Genomic DNA, 24,785 nt, shown 5'->3' with positions numbered 1-24,785 from the left:
ACCCCTTCTGCAACCGTACAACGGCAGAAGATGGTGGCTTGTGGACATGAACTTGGGGGCAGAAGTCAAGGTCACGGAGGCTTGGGTCCCAGGAGCTGGTCTGGGGCGAGGATGAGAGGAATCCCATGAAGTATGTGGGAACCCCCAAGTGCGATCCTGAGAGGTGGGGCCTGAACATGTCCCGGGAGGTTCAAACATGGGGTCCACAGTCACCACAACAAGGGCTGCATTTTTAATAGGGGGCAGAGAAGTGGGGGCCAGAGGGGTAATAGGGACAGGAAGCCTTGCCCTCCCCTAGGTGACACCCCCCTGGAAGACTGGAGACACAGGGGTACATTTGGCAGGAACAGTGTCCTCCTGGGGTCTCCCTAACTGGCTGCGCCCTGCATGTTCCACGGACCACTCAGCATGTGGAGGCTGGTCCTGCACCTGAGCAAGATGCTGGCATCGGGCGGGGGTGGGGGTGGGGAGGCACGCCTGTGGGTTAACCAAGTAGCTTAAGAAGTGCGAAGGTGCTTCTGGGAGTGGGGCACCGGGGGAGCCCTGACAGACCCGGCATGGCTGCTCACACACCTGCAGCCTGTGGGACTCCTCACGTAGGCCCCTCCAGCTCAGGAGGCAGCACCATCACCCCATTTTACAGAATCAGACAGCCCACATACCACGCAAGCCACACTCTGCCAGGATGGACCCAGGCACTGAGTCACCGTGGTGCCCAAAGACCGCGAAGGCCCCACCTTAGGAAGCCGCCTTTCTGGGAGGACCAATGTGTAAACAAGTAAGAAAGCACCAAGGAGCGTGATGGGCAGGAGCGTGGCGTAGGCTGCCCCATTGGTTTGGGGGACCACGTGGAGCCTGAGGGGGCCTCTCAGTGGCAGGGCAGGGCACGGCCACCAAGCCTGAAGCCCTTTGGGCCTGTGCAGGCTCCTCTGCAGCAGGGACCCTGGAGGTGAGAGCCAGCAGGCCTTGTCTTCATGCCCCAAACAGAAGATCCCTCCCTGCCTGCCCCACCCAACGAGGCCACCAGCAAGCAGGGAAACCAGAAGAGATTTTCCTTCTTGTGCCCCAGGCGACCACATCGTGGTAGGAGCTGGAAGAGAGCAGCTGAAGCTAGATACCCCCACAGCCTCCCCAGCCATCTCACACAGGGTGGCCACAGACCTGCACTTACACCTGCCTCTGGCCCACATGCTGGACTGTCCACTCTTATTTAAGGAAAAGAAAACTGATGAAGACCTTTTGGCCCTTGGGGTTTGGAACCCTGTATCTGGAGTAAGATGCTCTCTTCAAACTGTCAACCTGCCATCAGATTTTGTGCTGAAAGACAAAGAAGGAGCTTCACCTGCTGGTTTCTGAGCTTAGGAAGCTCACTAAGTGGCTGGCCCACAGCACAGGCCCCGCGAACGTGGCAAACGCTGTCAGGAACATAGCTGGGACCTCCATGTAGGTGTCCAGGCCCACGAAGCCCGCTGAGACATCCACCGTGGCTATGTTGTTGGAGTTTCCCTGGAACACAGGGAGAAGCAGCACTGATACGGCCACCAGCAACCACAAATAGCCGCATGCGGTCACGGTGACATGGACACACAGGAGCCCCAGATGCCCGCCCACCCCTTTCCCACCTTGCTTCCAGGTGGGGAGGAACAAGTGAAATGTCTTCTACCTTCAGGAAACTAAACAAATAAAAGTCTTATGATGAACTATGGCAAATTCCAAACTCCTCTCAGCTCTATCTACCTGAGACAGACACGCTGACCTCCCTGTGCTGAGGGACCTGTCTGGAGGGCTGCGCCTGGCCTTGGGAGGCAAAGTGGCCAAGGGGAGGCTGGGGGTGGTGTTGCCAAATGGCTCCTTCAATGGGTGGACACTGCTGTTAGGCAGAACAGGGCACGCTGGTCACGGGGAGGGCTTGGCGTGTCAGACCGGAGACCCTGGTGGGTCACCGCCCAGCCCCGGGGGTAATGCATAGCTCGTCCTGCATAGGAGGGTGGGGTTTGCATCCAAGGGAAACCTCTCCTAGATTCAGCTCTTCTCTCCACTTTCAGTCTTTACCACTGCTGGTGTCCTTTTCCTCAGCTACTCCGGACATTTGTAAGTTTGACATTTGTCTGTCCCAGTCCAACTAAGGCCCCTCCTGGAACCACTTATCAATGGCCCAGGACACAACTCCAGCTGGGTGTTTATGGCTTCACAAATGTGACAGTGGAACCCCACTGCCTCCTCCTTTGCTGTGTCATTGCAGGTGGCCACCGGGTCATGGTGGCAGACCTCCCAAATATCTTGAAGACATGCATTTACTCCCATCCTCACCACCTCTTACAGAGGGCCCTTCCCCTGACAGCAACCTCCACTGTGCAGCTTCCCCTCCAGCCACTTTGCCCGTGGCTGCCTGGGCTCTCTCCTGATTACTTAATTCCTACTTAGAAGCCCCTCGCTACAGACTGAGGAGACCCCAGAGCTGCTGAGAAGAGGGAAGAACAAGAGCCCCAAGCGCTGCAGCAAGGGGAGGCATGACGACGACAGACACACGGTTCCAACACTGTGAAGTCGCCTGCTCTGGGGCTTTACTTGCATCTACTCATTTAATCCTCCACAGTCCTGACGTGGTGCCATTGTGGCTCTCAGTGAACTGGTGGGACACTAAGGTGCGGAGACCCAGAGGAGGCCAGCTGGGTACCACACTCCCGACCCGTGCGACCAGGCGTCCCCGAGCTGAGGGCAGGAAGGAGGGGCAGCAAGCCTGCAGGTCTTCTCCCAGGAAACCTGAGCGTGACGGAAGGGCTATGGGCAGGGTTGAGACGAGGGAGGCCCGCACTGCTGCTGGTCACTGCCTGAAGCGCCACGGTCTGTGCTGATTTCGCATGCCGACAGACCCCCAGCACGGACCGGTGCCGCTGCAGGGGCACCGGTGGGATCGGACACGTGCGCTCCGCTGCCAAGTACCAGCACCGTGTGCCATCATGGATGCCTCGTCACCGCCCCGTGGAATGTGGCTACGTGCCACAGAGGAGCACACAGAACGTGAGGCGGTCTCCTCGCTCAGGGCATGACCGTGGCTCTGTCAGTCGTCCTGACACCAAGGCCTCAGCGCGGGCCAGGGTGCATAACCGGCAGCCACCTTCTTCTTCCGGACTAAGAGGCAGCCTGCTGGACTCTCAGCACATGTGCCGGCAGGGTCTACCACGCGACCAGTCCGCAAGCACCAGGCCGCAGCTGCAGGTACGCCAGGACCACGCCCACAAGGAGCCCTGGCCATCCCCGCACCCTGGTGCCCTCTGTGCTCATTGGACGTGGTCGCTGTCCAGCACGGTGCCCGGGAGCCTGGACTAGGGAGACGGGCGTGGTGATTTTCCACGGTGATGGCGTTCCCATTCCCCACCCAGGCACTCGTGGTCAGAGACGGAGGCCACCACCGGAAGAGGTCTGTGCATGACTTTCAAAGAGAGGACTGTGAGGCTGACGGGCCATCTAGAAATTGCTGGAATGCTTAGCAAAGCTTGAAGTCCTTCTGCAGCAACACATCAGTTACACTGAATGGCCAAGCGTGAAAGAACCTTAACACAGGTGTGTCGCTACCAACAAGGCAGAGCAAGTCTCACCCAGAAGCAGACTCCAGACCCGTGCCTCTCTCCTCTGCAGCTCGCGGTACAGTGTTTACAACTGCCTCCTTTATCCTCATCCCCTTCCCAGCGGGCATTCTGGAATTCCTGGACAAACTGCATTCCCTCACATCCACAAGGTTGGTGACCTCTTACATTTCTTCCGATAGGTAAGAAAAGGTGTGGCCTTTGAGATGGGGCTGCTTGACACCATGGGGACACACACAGCTGAAAGCCCGTGAGGCTCAACAGAGGCCAGCCTGCCCGGGGCGGAGCTGACCGGCACGTCCCCAGGCGCCGTGTGCTGGTCGCCAGTGTGGTCCTCAGTCACCAACACCTCCCGGGATGGGCAGCAACTCCAGGGAGGTGTGGTCCCTCTCCAGGTCCTACAGACCCCAGTCACACCTTCCCTATAGGTCCTGCGGAACACCAGCAAGCACAGAGAGCGACTACACAGGATGCCTACCTCCCGTTTGTCACTACTCGATCCTTACAGCAGCCGAGGGGGAGACAGCTGTGGAGTAGCCCATTTTATAGTGAGACCAGGGCACAGCAGGTGCTGCCAGAGGCCATCTGGCTCAGAAGTGCCGGACACCAGTGTCGGGGCTCCAGCCACCCACGTGCAGGGCTGGACTGAGAAGTACGGGGGTCCTCCAGGGGAGACGGACGGTAAGGAGGGTCTGAGGGTCAGGTCACATCCTCCAGGACATGGATTTCTAGAACTCCCCCCACCCCACCCCTCTCTGGGCTTCCGGGAACAGACAGAGAACAGTGGGGTGGGGGGGCCTGCTCTGTGGGTGAGACCAGGAGTGCCGGCAATGTAGGGAGAAGTAGGAAGGGCAGGGAAGAAGCCCCAGGCCCGCCTGTCGGGACACACAGACCACACAAGTCCCCAGGGACTGAAAGAGGGAGAACCTGGTGCACAGAGACAGTACAGATCCTCACCTTAAAGATGGGAAAACACAACAGAGATGCTCAGGGGCTTGTGCACAGTTCCTCTGCCAGAGGGTGCGGAGCCGGTAGGGGAGTGTGGGGCCCCCTGAACCAGGGCAGAGATGCGGGAAGGCTGGGATGGAACTGAGTCCCTCCCAGACCAGGAGCTGGTCCCTCTGTCCACCTGTCCAGGTGCCGCTCCAAGCACGTAGGCAAATACTGAGATCCATCCCAGAGGCAGCTTAGACTTGCCTCTGGTGGGCCCTTTAACACTGGAGAGAAGACATGATGACCACGGGGCCCCAGGGGACTGAGGACCAAGTGAGGACACCCAACAGCACTCAGCACTCATGGCTAGGGGAACGGGCAGAGAGAGTTCAGTCATCACCTCATCAGGTAAAGCAATGGAACTGTGATGGGTGTCCCTAACGGGTCATGGTAAACAGATCCAATACACAACGTATAGTGCTTAATACGCTGTCTTAAGCACTCCTGGATCCAGAGCGAAGGTGTCAGTCTTAGATAACTAAGTGCATTTTATCCTATCAAATACACACAGGATTTGAGCATCATTCCCCACACCACACTTAAAGTTCCTTCACCGAACAACCTTTCTAACTTCCCAACTTATGGTAAATTTTCTCAAAGAAAAAAGATAAATGACATATAAAAAGTTAATAGATTTCTATCCACGATAATAATGAAAACCTACCTGGAAATAGAAGAATGCTTGACCGAACCAATAATGCATTATAGTGATCTCAGCTGCATCATGCCTCAGAGGCTTCCAGATGAATTTAGTCATTATAGTCTGAATGAAGAGGCTAAACACTAAGACTGGCAGATTATGTGGTCTAAAGAGCAAAGCGGCCAGAAGAACGAATCCACTATATATCTCCCATAAACCCACAGTCTTGATTGTGGAGTCTGCTGCAACGACTTGAGATTTAAGCAAGTCTTTGGTGCCCGTGAACAGAATGCCAAGGACAAAGACATGAACAAAACGAGCTTCAATAACACCCCTAAAAAAAAAGCAAAACAAGTTTGATTCGTTAGCACCAGCTCAAAAAACTCATACATATTCTTCCCATGAAAACCACGTGTCTACTTAGCTGACTAAATAAGCCGTAGCACCTGCCCACCTGGGTGACTCTGTGGAAGTGGGGGTGTCTGCTTCTGTGTATCAGCCCCCCAGGAGCCCCCTTACCCAGGGGCTGGCAGGCCTGTCCTCTCTCTGTGCACTTCTGTGGTGGAACTGGCTTCTGGGAAATCTCGCTCATTTGGCCCAAGGATAGCCTGGTGCAAGACTGGAGCCATCCCCTGCAGGGTGCTGGAAAAACCATCCAGCTGCTTCACGGTGTCTGACAGACCACTGCAGCAGGACAAGGCCAAGCTCTGTCAGAAACGTCCCCGAGTTTATAACGTTAAGATACATTTGGACATGTTTGCAACCAAGCAACCAAGTGCAGTGCGCACCGTGGGGCCTAGAGAAGGTCAGGGCCAGGTCAGCCAGGGCTCTGCCGCTGGGGGAAGTTAGGTAAGGCTTCATCCTTCCTAAAATGAAGAGAAATGGTACCTACACTTCATCAGCTGTCCTGGGGATTAAACAAGAGAACCCAGGTAAAGTGCGCAGCACAGGACAAGTATTAAGGGTTATTGAGAAATATTTTAGGGGCGCCTGGGGGACTCAGTCGGTGAAGAGTCTGCCTTCACTCAGGTCATGGTCTCAGGGTCCTGGGATCAAGATCTGCGTTGTCGGGCTCCCTGCTCAGCGGGGGGTCTGCGTCTCCCTCTCCCTCTGCTCCTCCCCCTGCCTGTGCTCTCTCCCTAACTCTCTCTCTCAAATAAATAAATAAAATCTAAAAAAAAAAAAAAAAAAGAGAATTATTTTAGCACTTCATTTCCAATTATTTGTAAAGGATATAATTTATGACACTCTATCAAAAAATTTCATCTTATGAAACACATGCATCCCTAAAACACATTTTAAATAAATTTCATAAATCAAATATTTTATATATACAAGAAAAGCTAATCATTTAAAGTAATGCTAAGTAAATTAAATTTTAAATGAAATCATCACCATAATAATGTATCTGTTTTGAAAAACTGAATTTTCCTATCTCAGATTTTCTTAGGAAGGTTTATGCACTTAAAAACAATCCCTTTTATTACAGCATAGTTTAAATCGAACAGTCAGACCACTGTCTGCTGTGTGCCTCCTCCAGGGTGTAGACACTTGCCATGGGGTCACGCACTGGCCAAGGAGCTGGGGTCAGGTGCAACCCCGTCACCAAGGCGTGTACTAAACGGAGAGCTGATGACTGACCCACAAGGGTTAAAGAAGGAGCAATCAGCCAAGGTCCCGAGTCATCAGAGCGGAAGAATGCCGGGGCAGTCTGGGTGGTGAACAGGAAAGAGAGCAGCAGCGGATGCCTTCTAGGGCTCCAACTGCTTGCCCTAAACCATGCAATGCCATTCCCGCACGTCCAGGACCATGGCAATCTGGCCTTCCACTCCAGCCAAGCCTGGGATTCAGAGTGGTGAAGAAGATTTTAGAATACCGATGGACAGCTTCGGACTGAACAGTGGGAAGCAGCTGTTAGAGCCATCTAGAACCTGACGCTCCGGAACTGGGGCAGAGTTAGAAGCAGAGGGAGCTAGAACCAGGATGGCTCTAGTACTGGAGCAGATCTAGAAGCAGAGGGAGCTAGAACCAGGATGGCTCTAGTACTGCAGCAGATCCAGAAGCAGACGGAGCTAGAACCAGGACAGATGGAGGTGGGGAATGGAAGCATTTCCCAGGAAGAATGTGAGGCAAGCCCCGCAGGTTAATGAAAGGGTGCACTGGTCTCTGCTCTGGACACCGACAAGGTATATGCTGTGGCATCCACGAAAGGCAAGTGGTTCAAGTCTTGAGATGAGTGATCACGAAATTAGGTGCATTGATCTGAGAGGAAATGAGGAATTTATTCATGTTTCACCCTCAAACGTGACGCCCAGCCTTGACATCTGCTCAGAGTCTCAGGCTCCAAAGTGGAGCCTTTGAGATGTCTCCCCACCATCCGCCCCCTACCTGACCTCGCTGCCTCAGAAGGCCTGCCACCCTGCTGTCACCTCAGCCAGGCTCTTGGCGTCACCTCAACTGCCCCTACCGTCGGCAGGTCCTGCTTCCAGGTGTGCCCATGGCTCCTGGGCACCCACACAGCCTGGTCACAGCCCTCAGCTTACACCTCGACCTTTTCAGAGAAGATGACATTTGCTTTTCTTTCTCTGACTAGAAAAGCAATAAAAAAATGCATGAAAAGGAAGATCACAAGCTACCTGTGATTCCACGTCCTAAATATAATCACAACCAATTACCTATTTTAGTCTTTCATACAAACAAAAAAAAAATATGTACATACTTCATAAGATGGGGTCATACAATAGTTTTACAGCCTGTCGATCCACATCTTCATGTCTTCTATGAAAGCACACTAGTCAGCACAGAGCTTTAACATCATTCCGAGGCTCATCCCACCACTGTTGGCCAATTACCTTGTTTTGTATTATGTGCACCTGTAAATCAGTTTTCCGAGAGCCTGCCCGTGTGCCGGTATCAGGCCTCGTCTCTGGGTGGACTCCTGAGGTACGTTCCGTAAGAGGGCGCCCAGGTCAGAGGGCTGGACACACTCAAGGTTCTTAGCACATTTTACAAACAGCCGCCAGGATGGCCTCTGCTCACCCCACCCCACATCACCATTAAGAAAAGAAAAGCTGCCAGTCTGTGACAAAAAGTGGCCTTCATGACTCAGCATGAGGGGGCCCTCCCCACCCCCGGAGCTCACCGTAAATTATGGGAGAGCTGATTTTTCTGGTGTGCCTTTATTTCCCAACTGCTAGGAAGCATCCACTCTTTGTGATTCCTGTTACTATGTCTTAACTGAGCAAAAGTAAACCCTTTAAATTCCTTATTTTCAGAGAATCCCTTATTTTAAAAAAGAAAGCTCAGTGGCCTTACTGCATTATATGTCTCTCTCCTCCCAAAACAAAGAGGCTAAAAGAATCCGTTCACTGAGGCATTCCTTGTCAGGCTCCAGTAACTGCTGAGATCACAAGTCGCAGGAACCAACTCCAAAGTTCTCAAGACTGCACGGCCTGCTTTAGTACCTAAAACATGAAATCGATTTGCCAGTGCACTTACTTTGAAATGTCTTTGCTGTCTTGTTGCCATGGGAATAGGACATTTCCAATGGCCGCCCGGTAGCAATAGACGCCCAGCAGGCCAAGTGCCATGGCTACTTTTGACGTCAGAGAGCACCTCCTCTGAACCAGTGCGAAAATCACGATGAGTGAAAGGGCAGCCAGAAGAGAGAGTGCAGCTTTGTGATCAGAGCTGAAATGAAATGGAAAAGGCCCCAAATTACTAACAAGTGTAACTGGCGATGTCATGGGTCTACATCAAGTGGCTTTCTAAGAACTTAGCTGATTTTTCTGAAAAGCAAAACAGAGAAGAAAATCATCGGTGATTTAAATTCAAAGGTTCTTAAAATGTAACAAATGAAGGACGGCTACCCCGAACTCTCATTTCCATTCCCAAATGGCCCCTGCCACCAGGCCTTCACTGGCCAGCGCAGTGATCTGTATAAAACACTATCCACTGGCTCCCCTGGCAGCCCCATGTTCCCCACCCAGAGGTGAAGAGACTCTGGGCACAATGCATTTACCAGCGAACACCCTGCTCAGGGAGACAGGCACGTCCCGGCGTGATTCTCTCTCATTCACTCATTGGCACAGACTGACTCACTTAAAGAGTGTCTGCTCGTTCCCAGGCGGGGAGACTTTGCAGAGGGGCTGAGCATCTCCGCTTGGAGCACGAAGCTGTCACAGCAGAGCTGGGCCCCCCCCTCTGCCTGGCCCTGGCCCACCATCCTGCTACCTCAGGGAGGGCTGTGCTGGAAGGCAGGATTCTTTTCTGTGTCATTCACCACAGCTCGTGCTCACAAAGCTCAGACACTCAGAGTTGTTAAGTGGATGAGTGACTATCTTGCCAAGTGAACACACATCAGTGGAAAAACTACATGGAAAAGACTCAGAGGAAAGATGTGGCCAGTGTCAAGACGTGGGCCCAGGGATGGCAGGTGGTGACAGGGGTCATGCTGGGGCCTGGCCCTGCCCTGGTCCTTGCTCTGGGAGGCAGTCACCTGGGTGTCCATTCACTGTTGCCCTTTAAACTGTGTATTGTGCACTCTCCTAGATTGTTAATTATAACAACTGAAAGACAGCAATAAGGAAGGTGAGTTTACATGCCTCCCCAGAAGCTCTGCTATGAAATGGGGCCACACTGCCACCTCTTCACAAACTGACAGGAGTAACTCAGCAGCACAGGGAAGACTTGTGATGCAGGAGGGGGGCATCCTGTTGGGGAGAGTGTGCTGAAGGAGGGTCCAGACTAAGGAGCGGGGCGGGGTGGGGGGGAGGCATGAGGCATCGGGCCTGGGAAGCAGCACATTCTCCTGCACTGCTTCAACTCTCCAGAAAAATAAGAAGTGAGGCCACTGGGCTGTCCTGGGGCTCTCCCAACCTCACATGCTTGGGCAGGTGCCTCAACTCCCTTCTGCTTCCTCTTCTGAGGTGGGACAGGCCAGCAACCTCTCTGCAGGCTTGCTGTGAAAATGAAAGGAGCAGGCACATGGCAGGCCCCTGGAAAAAGCGGCCTGTGGTTCCTGTGGTCGCCAGGGCTTTGCTAACAGAGTGAACACCTGGGAAAAATTTCCCACCAGAATTATTTGACCAGAGGAAGGATTTTTATAGCTTTTGATGGATAGTTCCAGGTATCTTCCCAAAGGACCATGGCAGTGTATGGTCAGGGGTCCTCTGCTGCTACCCAGGAGTGGGTTCTATCACTTCCTTCTGTGTGTCTACCTGACTATGAGTAAAATCACACCTTGTTGTTTGACCCAAAGCTCCCCGATCCCCAGGAGGGCAAGCATGTCCCTTCTCTTTCTTTTGGCATTCCCCCCTTTAGGAACATGTCTGGCACTGTCCTGAGCCCCCCTCCTGCTGGTAATTTTCATGTAAGTCCTTCACAGCAACAGGAAACAAATGTACATTCTGTTCTCTTCCTTCTACTTTAGTTTTCTAAGTCTTCACTGACAGACAATTAAAATGTATAACATAGGGGTGCCTGGGTAGCTTAGTCAGTTAAGTGCTTGTCCTTGGCTCAGGTCATGATCCCGGGATCCTGGGATTGAGCCCCGCATCATATCAGGTCCTTGCTCAGCGGGGAGCCTGCTTCTCTCTCTGCCACTCCCCCTGCTTGTGGGCACTCTCTCTCTCTCTCTTTCAAATAAATAAATAAATAAATCTTAAAAAATATATATATAATATAGTCACTTTTTTTTTATTTTTTGAGAGAGAGAGAGAATGCACGGGGCGGGCGGGTAGAGGCAGAAGCAGAAGGAGAGAGAGAATCTCCAGCAGACTCCATGCTGAGTGTGCAGCCGGACATGAGGCTCAATCGCCCGACCCTGAGACCATGACCTGAGCTGAAATCAAGAGTCAGACACTTACATGACTGAGCCACCCAGGCGCCCTGATACGGCCAAATCTTGACTCTTTCTGTCCCAGTTCCCTCTCTCTGCTTTGATCCTCCCCACCTGCTGTACTTTTGACGAGGCTGTCCAGCCACTGGATTCAGGGTGGGGAGAGAGGAGTGGGCGGCCAGAGGGAGCATGGCCCCGTCCCAGCCCGGCCTTGTCAGGGAGGTGGCAGCAAGTGACAAAACTACATCCTTGCTGCAGTTGTCATTTTAAAACTCAAAGGTTTTCAAACATAAACAATTACAGTGATTCAGCAATTAAAAAAACCCAAAGAAATCCATCTTTCAATATCAAATCATGGCTTACGGTCTATGTTTCCATTTCTTCAGATCTCAAATACCACTTCTGTTCTGAATATGAAAAATAGGCCTACATTTTGAAAAAGAAGACTGTGTGGTCAGTCAACCATGCAAGGTCTGGCCTAAGGCCACAGCTCATGCTCTCACCTGGTGAGCCAATGCCCCAGGTCAGGCCGGTGGGCCCACTGCACGCCCGTCTGGTTTAGTGACCGCAGCAGCCGACAGCAGGTAAGTATCACCCATGGGCTTGCTAACACCATCCACTTCTCATAGCCTCTGAGCGTGTCAAGGGAAGTGGGGTCCTTAGACCCTCTGTGGGGCTCTAACATGTTACAGCGGATGCTCCTGTCCTGTAATGCTGGTGCAGCGCTGACGAATCCCTCCTCCACGTGTGAGCATTGCTGGGGCTCACAGTCGTCCCTCAGAAAGCAGTTTCTGTAGATTTCGTGACACAGAGCCAGACACAGGGTGTTAATGAGGAAATACCAGGTCTGGTGCTCCTCCTCGATGAAGCTGCTTGCACCCAGACTCAGTACGTGGCCCATGGTCCCGAGTAAGATAAGAACATCTAACTCCGACCATCGTGCCTTTGGATGAGCTGGATTCTGTAAAAGGAAAGTGCATTTTGTGAGGAAAAATATAAAAATTACACAAATCCCACCACATGCACTTCAAGTTCTTGGCTCACAGAGCATAACCTGCTGTGACAGGTACGTGCTGCTCCTCACGCCCCACACCCATCTCCTGCGCTGATGGGACTGCCTATCCTCCTGGGGCATGGGCAGTTGTCTCCCTGGACTGCGAGCCCTAAGCTGAGCGACGCACGCCATCTGGGCAGTGCTGCAGCTCAGAGAGCTCACCTACCAGCCCTTCTGGAACCCTCACCCTTTCCCGGGGAGCCTGAGGTCTTCAGGGGTGGTCCACAGTCAGTTCCAGCTATTTGAAACCAAAGAACCCCCAGGATACATTCCACCAAAGCAGACATCTAATTTTGCCATGACTTTTCCAGAAATCCAGACAGTTTTCATTAAAATGGTCAATTCTATTGAAACAAGAAAGTTGGCATCACAGTACTATCCTTTAAATATACTAACTGAAAGCATTTAAAATTAAAGATGAGGATTTAATGACTGTCATTTGATAACTACTTAATAATATTTACTCTATTTATCGTGTACAGTGGTATAAGAAAGAAAGAGAGATGCCATGAATCTATTTAGGCCCCAGGGAATCAAATGGCTCTAGGGAAACCTATGCTCTCTAACGGGGAACAGAAATGTGCTATAAACAACAACCCGTGAGTTCCTCAGACACACGCACGCAGGGAGGGGCATCAGATGGCTTCAAGATGAGGCAGCTGCACTGGGGGTGGGGGTGGGGGGGCTGGAGTCACTTCCCTGAGTCCCTTGGGCTCCTGGCATCATGGACCAACCGTGGCTGTCCACCTCTGCTTCATTGGTCTGCCACCACAACCATGAATAAAGGTGTCAGAGGCCAAAGATTCTAAGAAATCTAAAGGAAAACATCAGTCTTGAAAACAAAAGGCAGGATGGACTCCCAAGGAGGGCAGGATGAGGACAGGGTCCCGGCCTCCTGCTGACCTTCCTAGAAGGTCTAACGAGCTGACTCTTTTCTCTCTGTAATGTTCTTCCCTTGGCTGCCGCTCAAACTCTTTCGGAGAGATGTCTGATTCACACACTGCGCCATCAGCCAACTGCCTACTCTTCTGTGACCAACAGCTCTGTACAGTGTCATGTTTACGGTCACAGGGACCCTGTCTTTCCCATAAAGAAATGAGGCACGTGACCTGACAACACAGATCTGAGTGTCTGAAGTCAGGATGCTCAGACGTCGGCCCCTCTGAAGTGTGGGCTCCTTTCCTTGGCTCCTTGACTCCGCCTGATACACACCTGGTGTTTAGCCAGTGTCTGATGAATGAAACATCAGCTGAAATAAGAGAAAATGGCCTATTCAGAAAGCCAGTGTCCTATGTGTAGGAACGAGCCTTACCTTGCTCAGGAATTTTCCATCGGCAAACATCTTGGCAAGAGCAGACACGACTGCACAGAGCAGTGCAGAGATCAACGCCATCACTCCGCCTGCTGTCAGCCACGAGAGGCCACAGAAATAGCAGGAACTCTCGGCCGAGGTGCACACAATGACGTGAAGAGCAGAAAGAACCAGGAACATCAAATAAAAGAGCAGAGAAAACACAGGCGACCAGAGAGGAACCTCCAGTTCAGCCTTGCTGCTCAGAGCTTGCGGGATGCTGAGTAGGAGCAGGGCTAGAACCTGGAACAGGAAAACAGCAGCAGTGTCCACGACTGCTGGGCTTGGAGAGAACTGTTCAGAAAAAGCCTGTCTCCTGACCTTGTGCCAGCTATTCGAATGTTGGAAACAGAAGAAGAAAGCCCACTGAACACGATTTCTGATGACCTACCAAGAACGTACACATGCAGCCATGTGGAGCACAGCCACTTGACGCCTGACGATACTTTGGGCGTGACGACAGACAATCAGAGTTCAACAAACAAAGAAACTGGTATTTTCCCATTTTCAGAAAAAAATAATATTTTATATGCTTTAAACTACAATATTCTGGCTGAGATATCAAATCAGTTTAACGGCTGAGCCATAACTCCACACAAGCTCCCGTACCTCTAAAACCATGACAGTCCCCACCAGCATCGAGTAGATGTCGTACTGGGCCACTTGTCTGCTCAGGGACAGGCTCAGGGTCCTCAGGGCATCCAAGTACTGCCTTCGAACCTTGGCTCCCAGGTTGGAAAGGACTTCTGAGTTATTTTCCTCCAAGTACAGTCTGATCCAGTTCCCATGCAACCTCTCTGACATTTTAAACTGCTCAAATCCAGGCTCTAACAAGAAGAGGACAAGGTTACACATACAGATCACAGACATTCACGCACATATATCATTTCAAAGTATTCAGTTATTCACAGCACGTGGTGTGAGCAGAAAGCCTGCTACCTAATGAAGATGAACTATTCCTTAGGGGGTGGCCAGCAACGCCTTCAGTAAAACTAACAGCCAATGGTGCTCACGAATCCTCGGACCTCCTGCCTGCCTGCCAGCCCGCCACGGCCCGAGGCACAAAGCAGCACACAGCATGGATGCAGGTGTCTGCCCACTGCTCTGCCGTCCTTTCTCTCCCTCCCACACCTGCCCTTGCCTCCTCCTCCTCCCCCTTCTCTCTCAGTCTCTCTCCAAGCTTTTCTTCTTTAATATGCAATATAGAAACACCCCAGGGACGCCTGGGTGGCTCAGTCGGTTCAGTGTCTGCCTTCGTCTCAGGTCATGGTCCCAGGGTCCTGGGATGGAGCCCTGCTCGGCGGGGAGCCTGCTTCTCCCTCTGCCTCTGCTGCTCCCCGTGCTTGTGTGCACTCTTTCTCTCTGACAAATGAGTAAATAAAATGTTTAAAAGACAAAACCAAAAACAACCTAGAAAGGCATTACATTAATAGGCCCTTGGTGTTACAAATTTCCCACCTTTGACCTGCTTCCCTTCTTCACATGGCCTGACCCCTCCTGCCATGATGCCGAGCTAGAGGACCCAACCCGACGCACAGCTAGGGCTGCCAGAACAGCTCCTGGATTGAAGCCCAGGCCCAAATGCTGCTGGCTCCCACTCTGGGACGGCAACGGCAGGCAGCTCAGCATCAGGAAGCTGCCTTGCTTCCTTCTGGAGTTGGACCAGACTTACTGGTGACTCAACCAGTCTGCAAAACAAGAACTTCCTTTCTGAGACTCCATGGTATTTATTGTGCTCTTCCGACTTCCAGCAGAGCCATCCCGAGGTGGTCTAGGCCACGTCTTGCAGGACTAGGGTTAGGGTTGCTGTGTAACCCTGAGCACAGCCCAGATGCCGGAAGCCCTGCCAGTGCTGCGGAGACCAGGTGACCCAGTGCTGGTGGCCGGCATCACTCCAAGCCCCTCACGCCTGTTCTCTCCCCATGACCCGAGATAGGGGTGACGACCATGCCCACCCCAGAGAGAAGGCACGCAGACACCAGCTCATGGGCTGGCAGGTGACGGCGGGGATCTAAACTCAAGTAGTCTGGATCTAGGATGGAACCCTTGTTACACCCCACCACCCTGAAGTCACAGAGGCAGGGGCACCTGTGGCTGTGCCCAGAATCACAGAGACATAGGGGCAGCAATGTCTATACTCCACCACCCAGAACCAGCAAGAAGTGGACGCCTGCGTACATATCCAAACAAGTATTTACTGAGCACTGACTACATGCTACGTGCAAACAGGTACGGTTCTGCCTGCTTGGGCCTGTGATCTAGCTGGGTTCTCACATGTGTGTGTAAGTACAAATCCTGAAAAATGCTGTGGAGGAAAGTAGGGGAATGGGGGTGACTTTTGGTAACACTGAAGAAACTGAAATCCGGGGTTGAGGGTGGGGGACAAGAAGGTCTGACACTGAAGCTAAAGTGGAAGGTGGCCCAGAAATCCATCAGGTGATAACTGGGGAAGAGCATCCAGTCTATGGGAGGAGCATGTGCAAAGGTCCTGAGGTGAGAAAAGTCTGTACAACTGTAATAAAAGTCAGGGGAGCGATGGAAGAGTTGTATCAGATTGGGCTGGATATCAGGGGAGGCCTTGAAATTGACTTCAGTGTCAGACATGTACCCAGTTTCGTCTCAGGAAACAGGATCACTGATAGTATAGACAAAGGGCTTTCTCATGCCAGGGACTGGCCTTTGCTCATCTCATAGGGTTCTTTCTGGCCACATGCACTGCAGCGCTTCATTCTCCCTACTGATCCTCCTGAAATAAGCAAAAAACCCCCATTGTGGTTTTGTTTGGTGTTTTATTGGTTGTTAGTACAGGAAAAAGGACATATTACCAATAACAAATTTGCAAAAGCTACCAAACTCACAAGTTACTTTTGAAAACAAATAAAGTAAATATTGTCTCTCCCCTGGACTGAAATGTGCAACTGGGCCAGCCTCACTTTTCACACAGTTGCTCTCACAGGGGCCACCTCACCGACAAGGGGCTGTCCCCCTAAGCTCTCCCACCATTCAGGACACCCGGCACCCCACTAGTCCTTGCTGGTCTTCACAGGCAAGTCAAGACCAGCCTACATCTCAGCTCAAACTCATGGGCATTCACTCTACTAACTAGTACTCCACTTTCTCAAGTAGGAAAAGCTGCCAACATCACATTAAATGCTGCCTCAAACTAGGCGTTGAAACCAGCCCCAGTCCCAGCACCAAACATGTTGTCCTTGATGCACCTTGATGGTCAGATAAATTGTTTGAAAAGATGGTCCTGGGGAGATGTGCTCTCTTGTTCTGGATCATCCCTACCAGCATATAAATACCCCTTAGCTTCTCCCAGCTTAAAAATATAAACAACAGGGGCGCCTGGGTGGCTCAGTCGTTAAGCATCTGCCTCCGGCTCAGGCCATGATCCTGGAGTCCCAGGATCGAATCCTGCATCGGGCTCCCTGCTCAGCTGGGAGTCTGCTTCTCCCTCTCCCACTCCCCCTGCTTGTGTTCCCTCTCTCGCTGTGTCTCTCTCTGTCAAATAAATAAATAAAATCTTTAAAATAGATACATAAACAACACACCCTGCGTTGGCCTCCGTCCACCTCACACAACACCCATTTCCACGCCCCACTTCCTTCCCTGCCCTGACTCCAGCCCAGCCTTCCCCCAGCACTCTACGGGCACCGCTCCTGACAGAGTCGCTGGTAACCTCACCTGCGAGATGAACAGTCAAGTCTTGGTTCCTCATTTCATCTAACCTTGAGCAGCATTCAACTTGGCTGCTCACTCCTCCCTTCCTAAAATTCTTTCTTTACTTGGCTTCCTCAACACCAATCCCCTCACCCCGCAAGTACCCCACTCCCACACTTCAGTAATGGTCACCCCATTCTTCCACTGCGCTGCTGAACACGCCAAGTTGTTCCTTACGCCTCTGGTTTACCTGCACCTTATATCCAGGGCATCAGCAAATCCTGCTTGCACTGCCTTCAAAATATACCTGGAATGCTGCCATCTGTCCTGGATATAGCACGCCACTGCCTGGGCCCTCACCACACCTCTCACTGGGGTACTGCAGCAGCCTTCAGACTCTCCTACGACACAAGGCAGAACCCTCCACACGGGCACCTGAGAGAGCCTCTGAAGATGCAGCTCGAAGATTTCAGACTCTACGGAAGGCTGCATGAGCTCCCCACTTGGCTCATGACAGAAGAGCCCCTCCAGGCCTAAAAGGCCCCCATATCCCTCTGACCTCATCTCCTTCTGCCTTGCCCCAGTTCACCCTGCTCCGGCCACTCTGTCCCCTGGTCACCCTTTGAATGTGCAGACACGTCCCCACTGTAGGGTCCTGCATCTGCCACGCACTCCGAGTCTCAAAGGCCAGGCCTCTGCCCCGACAGTCCTCAGCCACCTGTGCTCCCCATCCCTTCGCCACTCCACCCTTCTTCTGAGGCACTCATCACCATCTGATAGCTGCTGCCGCTTCTCCGCATGGGGGCAGAGCCCTATGTCTCAGGTGCCTTTAACAGTTCTCAGCCAGATAGGAACTTAGTGAAAAAATTCCGTATTTGTTGAACGAATACATTTATGAAAGAGCTTGATGTAGATCATTGTATCTGTGGGTGCTGCTAATGGTGACCATCAGGGTTCTAAGAAAACCAAAGTACAGTCAAAGACTGAGACGAACACAGGAAAACACCAGGTGCAGTGGAAATAGTCTATTAACTGAGTTACCTTTTGTGTATGACGGCACGTTCTCTTGCAACAATTTGCTGAGCTGCACTGCATTTAAATGTAAAAACCTCAGCTGTTCTCTCACCGGTCTCCCTTCCAGGGTAGGGAACAGGAGGCTGCCGACACTGTTCCCTGGGATCGGCAGACCAAGCCCTATTGCTAGGGTTGCAGCCAAGTCAGTCTGTTGAACATGCTTTGGACGTCTGATGTCACCTAGAGAAAACAAAGTGGTTTACGTGACAGGCTCTCAAATGTGTATGATGGTGGTCCTTCCCTTGACCTGCTATGATGAATTGCGCACCTCTTCAAAGCATTCCATGTACATTCATCAAGAAATCACCTCACTGGTGTTTCTGTCAACAAACTTACTAAGCACTCATTCTGTGTGGGCACGGGGCCTTCCTCAAAGTAGCATACAATATGTGGGAGAGATACCAGCACAAGAAACTCAATATGGCCTGAGTTTCAGGGCCGGGGCTGGGCATGCAGAGAGAAGGGAGCTCTGCAGATGCTGAGGGATGGTCGCTTTGGTGAGGCCAACAGTCAACCTCCTGAACCAGGATGACGGTGGGATCTCTGGCGGCCCCACCCCCGTGGGTTCAGAGAGGTCTACATAGCACTGAGAAATGAACACAGGCATCTCAGCGGCTCTTGAGCAGTAGAAGGCACCTCTAACTGGGGAGAGTAGAACGAGGCTGGATTCAGCTGGGCCGAGTCCTATAACCAACTCCAACAAACAAGACATCTGCCTACTGATGGCCCCAGCAATTGAAGGGCTTCAAGTTGTAGCAATGGCTGGCCTCCCTACTAACCCTTGCAAGGAGAATGGGTGTCACAGCAGGGCACTGGGCTCACACTCCTGCTTTGCCACTATCTAGCTGATGCCTTGGACAAGAACTCGACTTTGTTAGACTTTTCTCATCTGTAAAGAGAACACCCAGCATCCCCCCGCCCTGCCGCCCCCGCCTCCCCCCTGCGCAACTACAATATAGGTCTGAGGGGAACTGAGGGGGCCACCAGGGAAGTCTACCCAGGGGAGCTGGTGCTTGGTGGGAGTACCTTAGACACTCTAGTATGGGTTTGTAGAGGTTTTACTTTGATTATGGTACTTTTTGGTTGTATAGAATTTTTCTTTTTAATTTGGTCAAATATATTAATCTTTTCTTGACCAACCCTCCACTGATGGCTTCTGGGTTATACTTAGAAAGAACCTTCTAGAGGCGCCTGGGTGGCTCAGTCGTTAAGCGGCTGCCTTCGGCTCGGGTCATGGTCCCAGGGTCCTGGGATCGAGCCCCGCATCGGGCTCCCCGCTCCGCGGGAAGCCTGCTTCTCCCTCTCCCACTCCCACTGCTTGTGTTCCCTCTCTCGCTGTGTCTCTCTGTCAAATAAATAAATAAAATCTTTAAAAAAAAAAAAAGAAAGAACCTTCTACTCCAGTATTATCATTTGTTTTCTTCTAGTATTTTCTTATATTAATCAAAGATTAAGCTTTGATCTGAAACAAAACAAAACCCAAAGCAAAAAGCCCACCTTAAACTGCTTTTGGCACTGATAAAGGTGGTGGTGCTGGTGTTATACTGAGACTATTGTGGGTCATTATATGATACTCATATCCAGGCTATTGTAGACAACCAGGATTCTAAGGTTGGGAGAAAGAGAGAACAGACGGAAGATCTAAGAATTTCATTTTACAGTAGTGAATGTGGATTGCAAGTAATAAGACAAGCTCAAGACCAATTTTATCTTAAAAAGATTTCCTTGCTTTGTCCAGAAATGATAACTATGCAAATACCCATGAGTACTGCTAGCTCTGAGACGGTGGTCCTCAAAGATCCCTTTCCACTGAAAGGAACGAGGGAATCCTGGAAAAGCAGCTGATTCCAGGTCTAGGCAAGGAACTGTGCACGAGAGGCTGGAACAACTTTTCAGACCTGGCAACAACAGAGCCCTCAGAGATACGAAGGTGTTTGAGACCTCCAAGTTGGAAGGACTCAGGAGCTAATCTGAATCAGAGGCTCCTACTGGCCAAAGATGGGACAATCTGAATATTAAAAAGAATAATATTTATACTGAATTGAAACAAACTATGCTTAAATCCATGAGTTTACAATGCTACTGAACACCAACAACACAAAACCCTAATTGGTTATAGTTGAAGCACACTAGTGAACTCACAGTGAACTAATTCACTGATTTGAAACTGGAAATTAAGTGGAAAGAATAACTCATCTTTACTCCTATCTCTGTTACAAAAATGGTACTGCTAGGTAATAAAGTAGATTGGGGAAGATGCTCCTTACAGAATTAGTCTGTCCAGTTAATGAAAAAAAGAATTAGACAATTAAAGTATCACTGTTTGCAAGCTCCAGTGAATTACTAGTTGGTCATCAACGGCTCCTGGCTTCACAGTCCAGCAAGCATCCTGTGTGCATCCTGCTGGAAACAGCCTTATGAAAACCAACCAAACCAAAGGGATCTGAATCTGCCTCCTGGGCAGAGAGGATTCACAGAGGACATCACAGCAGACAGTGCAGAGGAAGACTCCCCAGGACAAATAACCAGGTTTCTTCAACAAATAAATTGTGGTAAAATAGAAGAGGATGGAGTGGGGACCTATAGACAGAGGAGACATAAAGAGACACATCAACCAATCTCAGTGCATGGATCTTATTGGTATCTTAACTCAAACAACTCAAAAGGGAGACAGACACTGGAAATTTGAACACTGACCATTTGATGAATCAAGGAATTAATTAATAGCGTATTTTAAATGTGCTAACAGGATCAAGACTACATTAAGAAAGTAAGAAAAGCACATAACTTCTAGAGACCTGCTTCCAAGTGAAACAGGAGAGGAAAACAAGCCAGAGGACGGAAGATGTAAGAATGTCCACAACAAGGGCACCTGGGCGGCTCAGTCGGTTGGGCGTCTGCCTCTGGCTCAGGTCGGAATCCTGGGATCAGCCTGGTCCTACTCAGCGGGGAGTCTGCTTCTCCCTCTGCCCCTCACTCGTATCATGCTCTCCCTCTCACACTCTGTCTCTCTCTCAAATCAATAAATAGATAAAAATCGTAAAAAAAAAGAAAGAAAGAAAGATAAAAAGATTGGCCATAACTGGCCCATAACCACTGAAACTGGGTGGTGGGCTTGGGGGTTTATTACACTGTTTTGACTAGTTTTGTATGTCTGAAAATTTACATAATAAGGAGTCTTTAAAAAAACATTTAAATGTTTTGATCTGGGATTTACACAGGTTCAAAGAATGAGGTGGATTCCCAGCATGATTTTTTTCCAGAAGGTCCTGACATCACTTCCAGAATGCCTTGTCTTTTCTCCACTAATATGAAATGCCACATTCGTCACCAAATGCCCAGATCTACTGGGGTCTATTTTTGGTCTCTTGATTTTGCTCTACTGATTAGTGTGACTAGCTCTTGCCAGCAATATTTTGAGAACTGTAATTCGGTAATACCAATACAAGGGAGGCCACATTACCCAGCGGGTTTTATCCTGTAGAAGAAGGAAAAGCATTTCAGAAAATCATTCTCCCCATCCAGCACCCAGGTCTTCTCCCACCTGTCTCCTCTCCACTGGCCCTGGCAATGTGCTCTGTCCAGCTAAGCCACCTTTCACACATTACTGATGAGACAGCCACTATAGGCCACTATTCTGGGCTTGAGGGATAGAATATGAACGAACAGGCAAAGTCCCTCCCTTCATGGAGCTTACATCCTGTTAGCAGGAGGAAGACCATAAAATATACCTGCTCTGCCCTGTGTGGAGGCAGAGCAGAGGCATGAGGTCAGAACTCTGGGGATGGATAGTAGCAGGATGGGGGTACTTGAAATCACAGGGTATACAATTCAAAACTGCTTATTTTTCAGAATAATAAACACCTTAAGATTCATTTTTATTAGAATAAGCAACAAAAATTTACATGAATCTGTAGGATACAAATAAGCCTTCAAAGACCTATCAGGAAGGGTGGCTTGAGTAGCTCTGTGGGCCTGCTTGCCAGGAAAACAAGCATAACTGGCAAAAATTATAAAAACCACCACCATCACAACGATTTATAGCCTCTGGAAACCATCTAGGGTCATACAGCAAATGAAGAAATCTTTGTTCAAGAAAATCTCTGAAAGCTTGGTAAGAACAGGGGAGTGTGAGGCATTTGAGGAACCACGACTCCCTCCCTCCCCCCTGTAGCTCCGTGGGACACACTCTGCTCTGAGAGGATACAGCAAAGAACACGGGGCTCCCTCACCCCTGGGTCCCTGTGAGGGCTCTGAGCTCTCCCGGGGAGGAACAGGCTGCCAGCATTGCCCATCCTCCTCAGCTATGTGGTGTAGAGGCTCAATCCCAGCTGAGTGCCTGGGAACTCTCTTTTTCTGCCCAGCCCCATAAAGAATTTCTACCCCAGTCTGCTTGCAGGGTGGAGGCTGCCCCCAGAAGAGGCTAGTGGAAAAGATCAGAGGCTACTACACAGAGGCCCCAAGAGAAAGGGACCACTGTCACTGCCCATAACTAGAAACGGTGGCTCATTTAGCCCAGGGCAGGCCGCAGAACAGAGCAAAGCTCCCCACAAAAGAACTGACTTTGTCTGAAACAGGTGGTGAATTCAAGCCTAGGAATGCTCTTGAGAACAATGGAGATTTTGGAGGTGGGCGGCAGAGAGGAGGCTGGTAGCTTCATGACAGCCACAAGCTAAACCACAGGCCAGCTGGGTGCTCACAGAGAGCGCCAGGAGAGAAGGGTCAGAACCACCTCGGAGAATGGCCTCGAAAATGACCCTGCAAAGGGGCTCAAACACAAGATCAGACTGTGGAGCACATTTATTCTAAGCTGTCAAAAATAAGGCAATCGGCTGGCAATGAGTGGAGCCTGAAGCTGGGTGTGACGGCAGCAGAGGCATCAGCCTGGCACAGCCATCACAGAGACAGACAGGCACAGGGCGTCAGTGAGACCGCGGTCACCCCAGGGCGGCTGCGCCAGCAGAGAGCCACAGCAGACTCCGTGCTGCGGGAGAGAGACTGCACCGAAGTGGCCTAGCCCTGCTGCTCAGCAAATACGCAAGGGAACAACTATGACGACGGCCCCGGGGGCGGGGGCTGGGGGTCAGAATCCAGAGTTGCTGCAATATATTATTTGAAATGGTCAGTTTTCACCGAACACTATGAGCAATTACGCAAAGCAATAGGAAAAGTATGACTCAGACAGAAGAAAAAGCAACAGAACCTTCCAGTAAAGGGCCCAGACCCCTAGAGGTAACAGACGGACTTGCAAGCAGCCACCGCAAATACGTTCAAAGAGCTACAGGAAACTATGCATAGACAAGTAAAGGAAGGTCTGATGACAATGTGTCATCAAATAGAGATCATCAACAAAGAGACAGAAATTATAAAGAAAATAATCAATGGAAACTGTGAAGATGAGAAATACAGTAACCGAAATGAAAAATTCGCTACAGTTGCACTGAACTGGCAGAAGAATCACCAAATTTAAAGGCAGATTGATAAAATTACACAATCTGAAAAAACAGAAACTCTCCCAAATTTGATGAAAACCATTAATCTACACATCCAAGAGGCTCAGTGAACTCCCAGTTGGATACACACAAAACACACGGACATATAATGAAAGTGCTGGCAGCCAAGACAAGGAAAGCCCAGCCAGACTGAGAGGACGTCTCATCAGAAGCCGGGCAAGCCAGAAGGCAGCGGGACAGAGCACCCAAAGTATTGAAAGAGAGAAGAACGGTCACCTCAGATCTTCTACCCAGCAAAACTATCTTTTAGAAATGAAGACATAATAGAGACATCCCAGATTAAAAACGAACAGCCACAAAAAAGAAACTATTTAATGCTAGCAAACCTGCACTGTAAGAAATGCTAAAGGAGGTTCTTCAGGCTGAAAACAAGTGACTCTAGATGTTAATTTTGATCCATAAAACGAGCAAAGAGCATCAGTAATTATACAATTATAAAACAGCCTAAGAACACATTTAAAAAGCCATTATATAAAATATACATATACAGTAGAAATGTTCTGTACTTGGGGCACCTGGGTGGCTCAGTTGCTTAAGCATCTGCCTTTGCCTCAGGTCATGATCCTGGGGTCCTGGGATCGAGCCCTGCACTGGGCTCCCTGCTCAGTGATCTCTCTTGAGGGAGAAGCAGATACCATTCAGTCATGCTCGCTCGCTCTCTGTCTCTCAAATAAATGAATAAAATCTTAAAAAAAAAAAAAAGAAATGTACCATATGTGAGAATAACAGCACAGAGAAGGTAGGTGGGGCAAAACTGTACTGGAGAAAGAAAACACCACCACATGAAAACATCTGTCCAGAGGCACCTGGGTGGCTCAGTCAGTTAAGTGTCCGACTTTTGATTTCAGCTCAGGTCATGATTTCAGGGTCCTGGGATCAAGCCCTGCATCGGGCTCCCCGCTTACCGTGGAGTCTGCTTGTCTCCCTCTCCTTGTGCCCCTTCCCCTGCTTGCACACACACTCTCGGCTCTCTTTAAAATAAATAAATCTTAAAAAAAAAAAAAAAACTGTCCACACAAAAACTTCCTAAATGTTCACAGCAACATTATTCCTAACAGCTGAAAAGTGGAA

General features: G+C 50.4%; 1 protein-coding gene across 6 annotated transcripts in view; it reads right to left on the bottom strand.

Annotated features, from left to right (window-relative positions):
- PIGG (phosphatidylinositol glycan anchor biosynthesis class G (EMM blood group)) overlaps positions 1–24,785 on the bottom strand; it is a 46,522-nt gene that overhangs the window by 8,676 nt on the left and 13,061 nt on the right. For 2 of the 6 annotated variants that reach the window (XM_036094293.2, XM_078068265.1), the window contains exons 6-12: positions 18,169–18,381; positions 14,074–14,291; positions 13,426–13,707; positions 11,563–12,020; positions 8,719–8,910; positions 5,245–5,554; positions 1,343–1,506 (exon numbers count right to left, since the gene is read on the bottom strand). In XM_036094293.2, coding sequence (XP_035950186.1) covers positions 1,343–1,506; positions 5,245–5,554; positions 8,719–8,910; positions 11,563–12,020; positions 13,426–13,707; positions 14,074–14,291; positions 18,169–18,381 — 1,837 coding nt within the window. The other 4 variants (XM_078068266.1, XR_013446218.1, XM_078068267.1 and 1 more) reach the window with 4 other exon arrangements.

The sequence above is a fragment of the Halichoerus grypus genome, chromosome 3 (genome assembly GCF_964656455.1).
Source record: "Halichoerus grypus chromosome 3, mHalGry1.hap1.1, whole genome shotgun sequence".
NCBI lineage: Eukaryota > Metazoa > Chordata > Mammalia > Carnivora > Phocidae > Halichoerus > Halichoerus grypus.
Note: the sequence above shows the minus strand (reverse complement) of the source record. Positions and strands in the feature narration are given on the sequence as shown.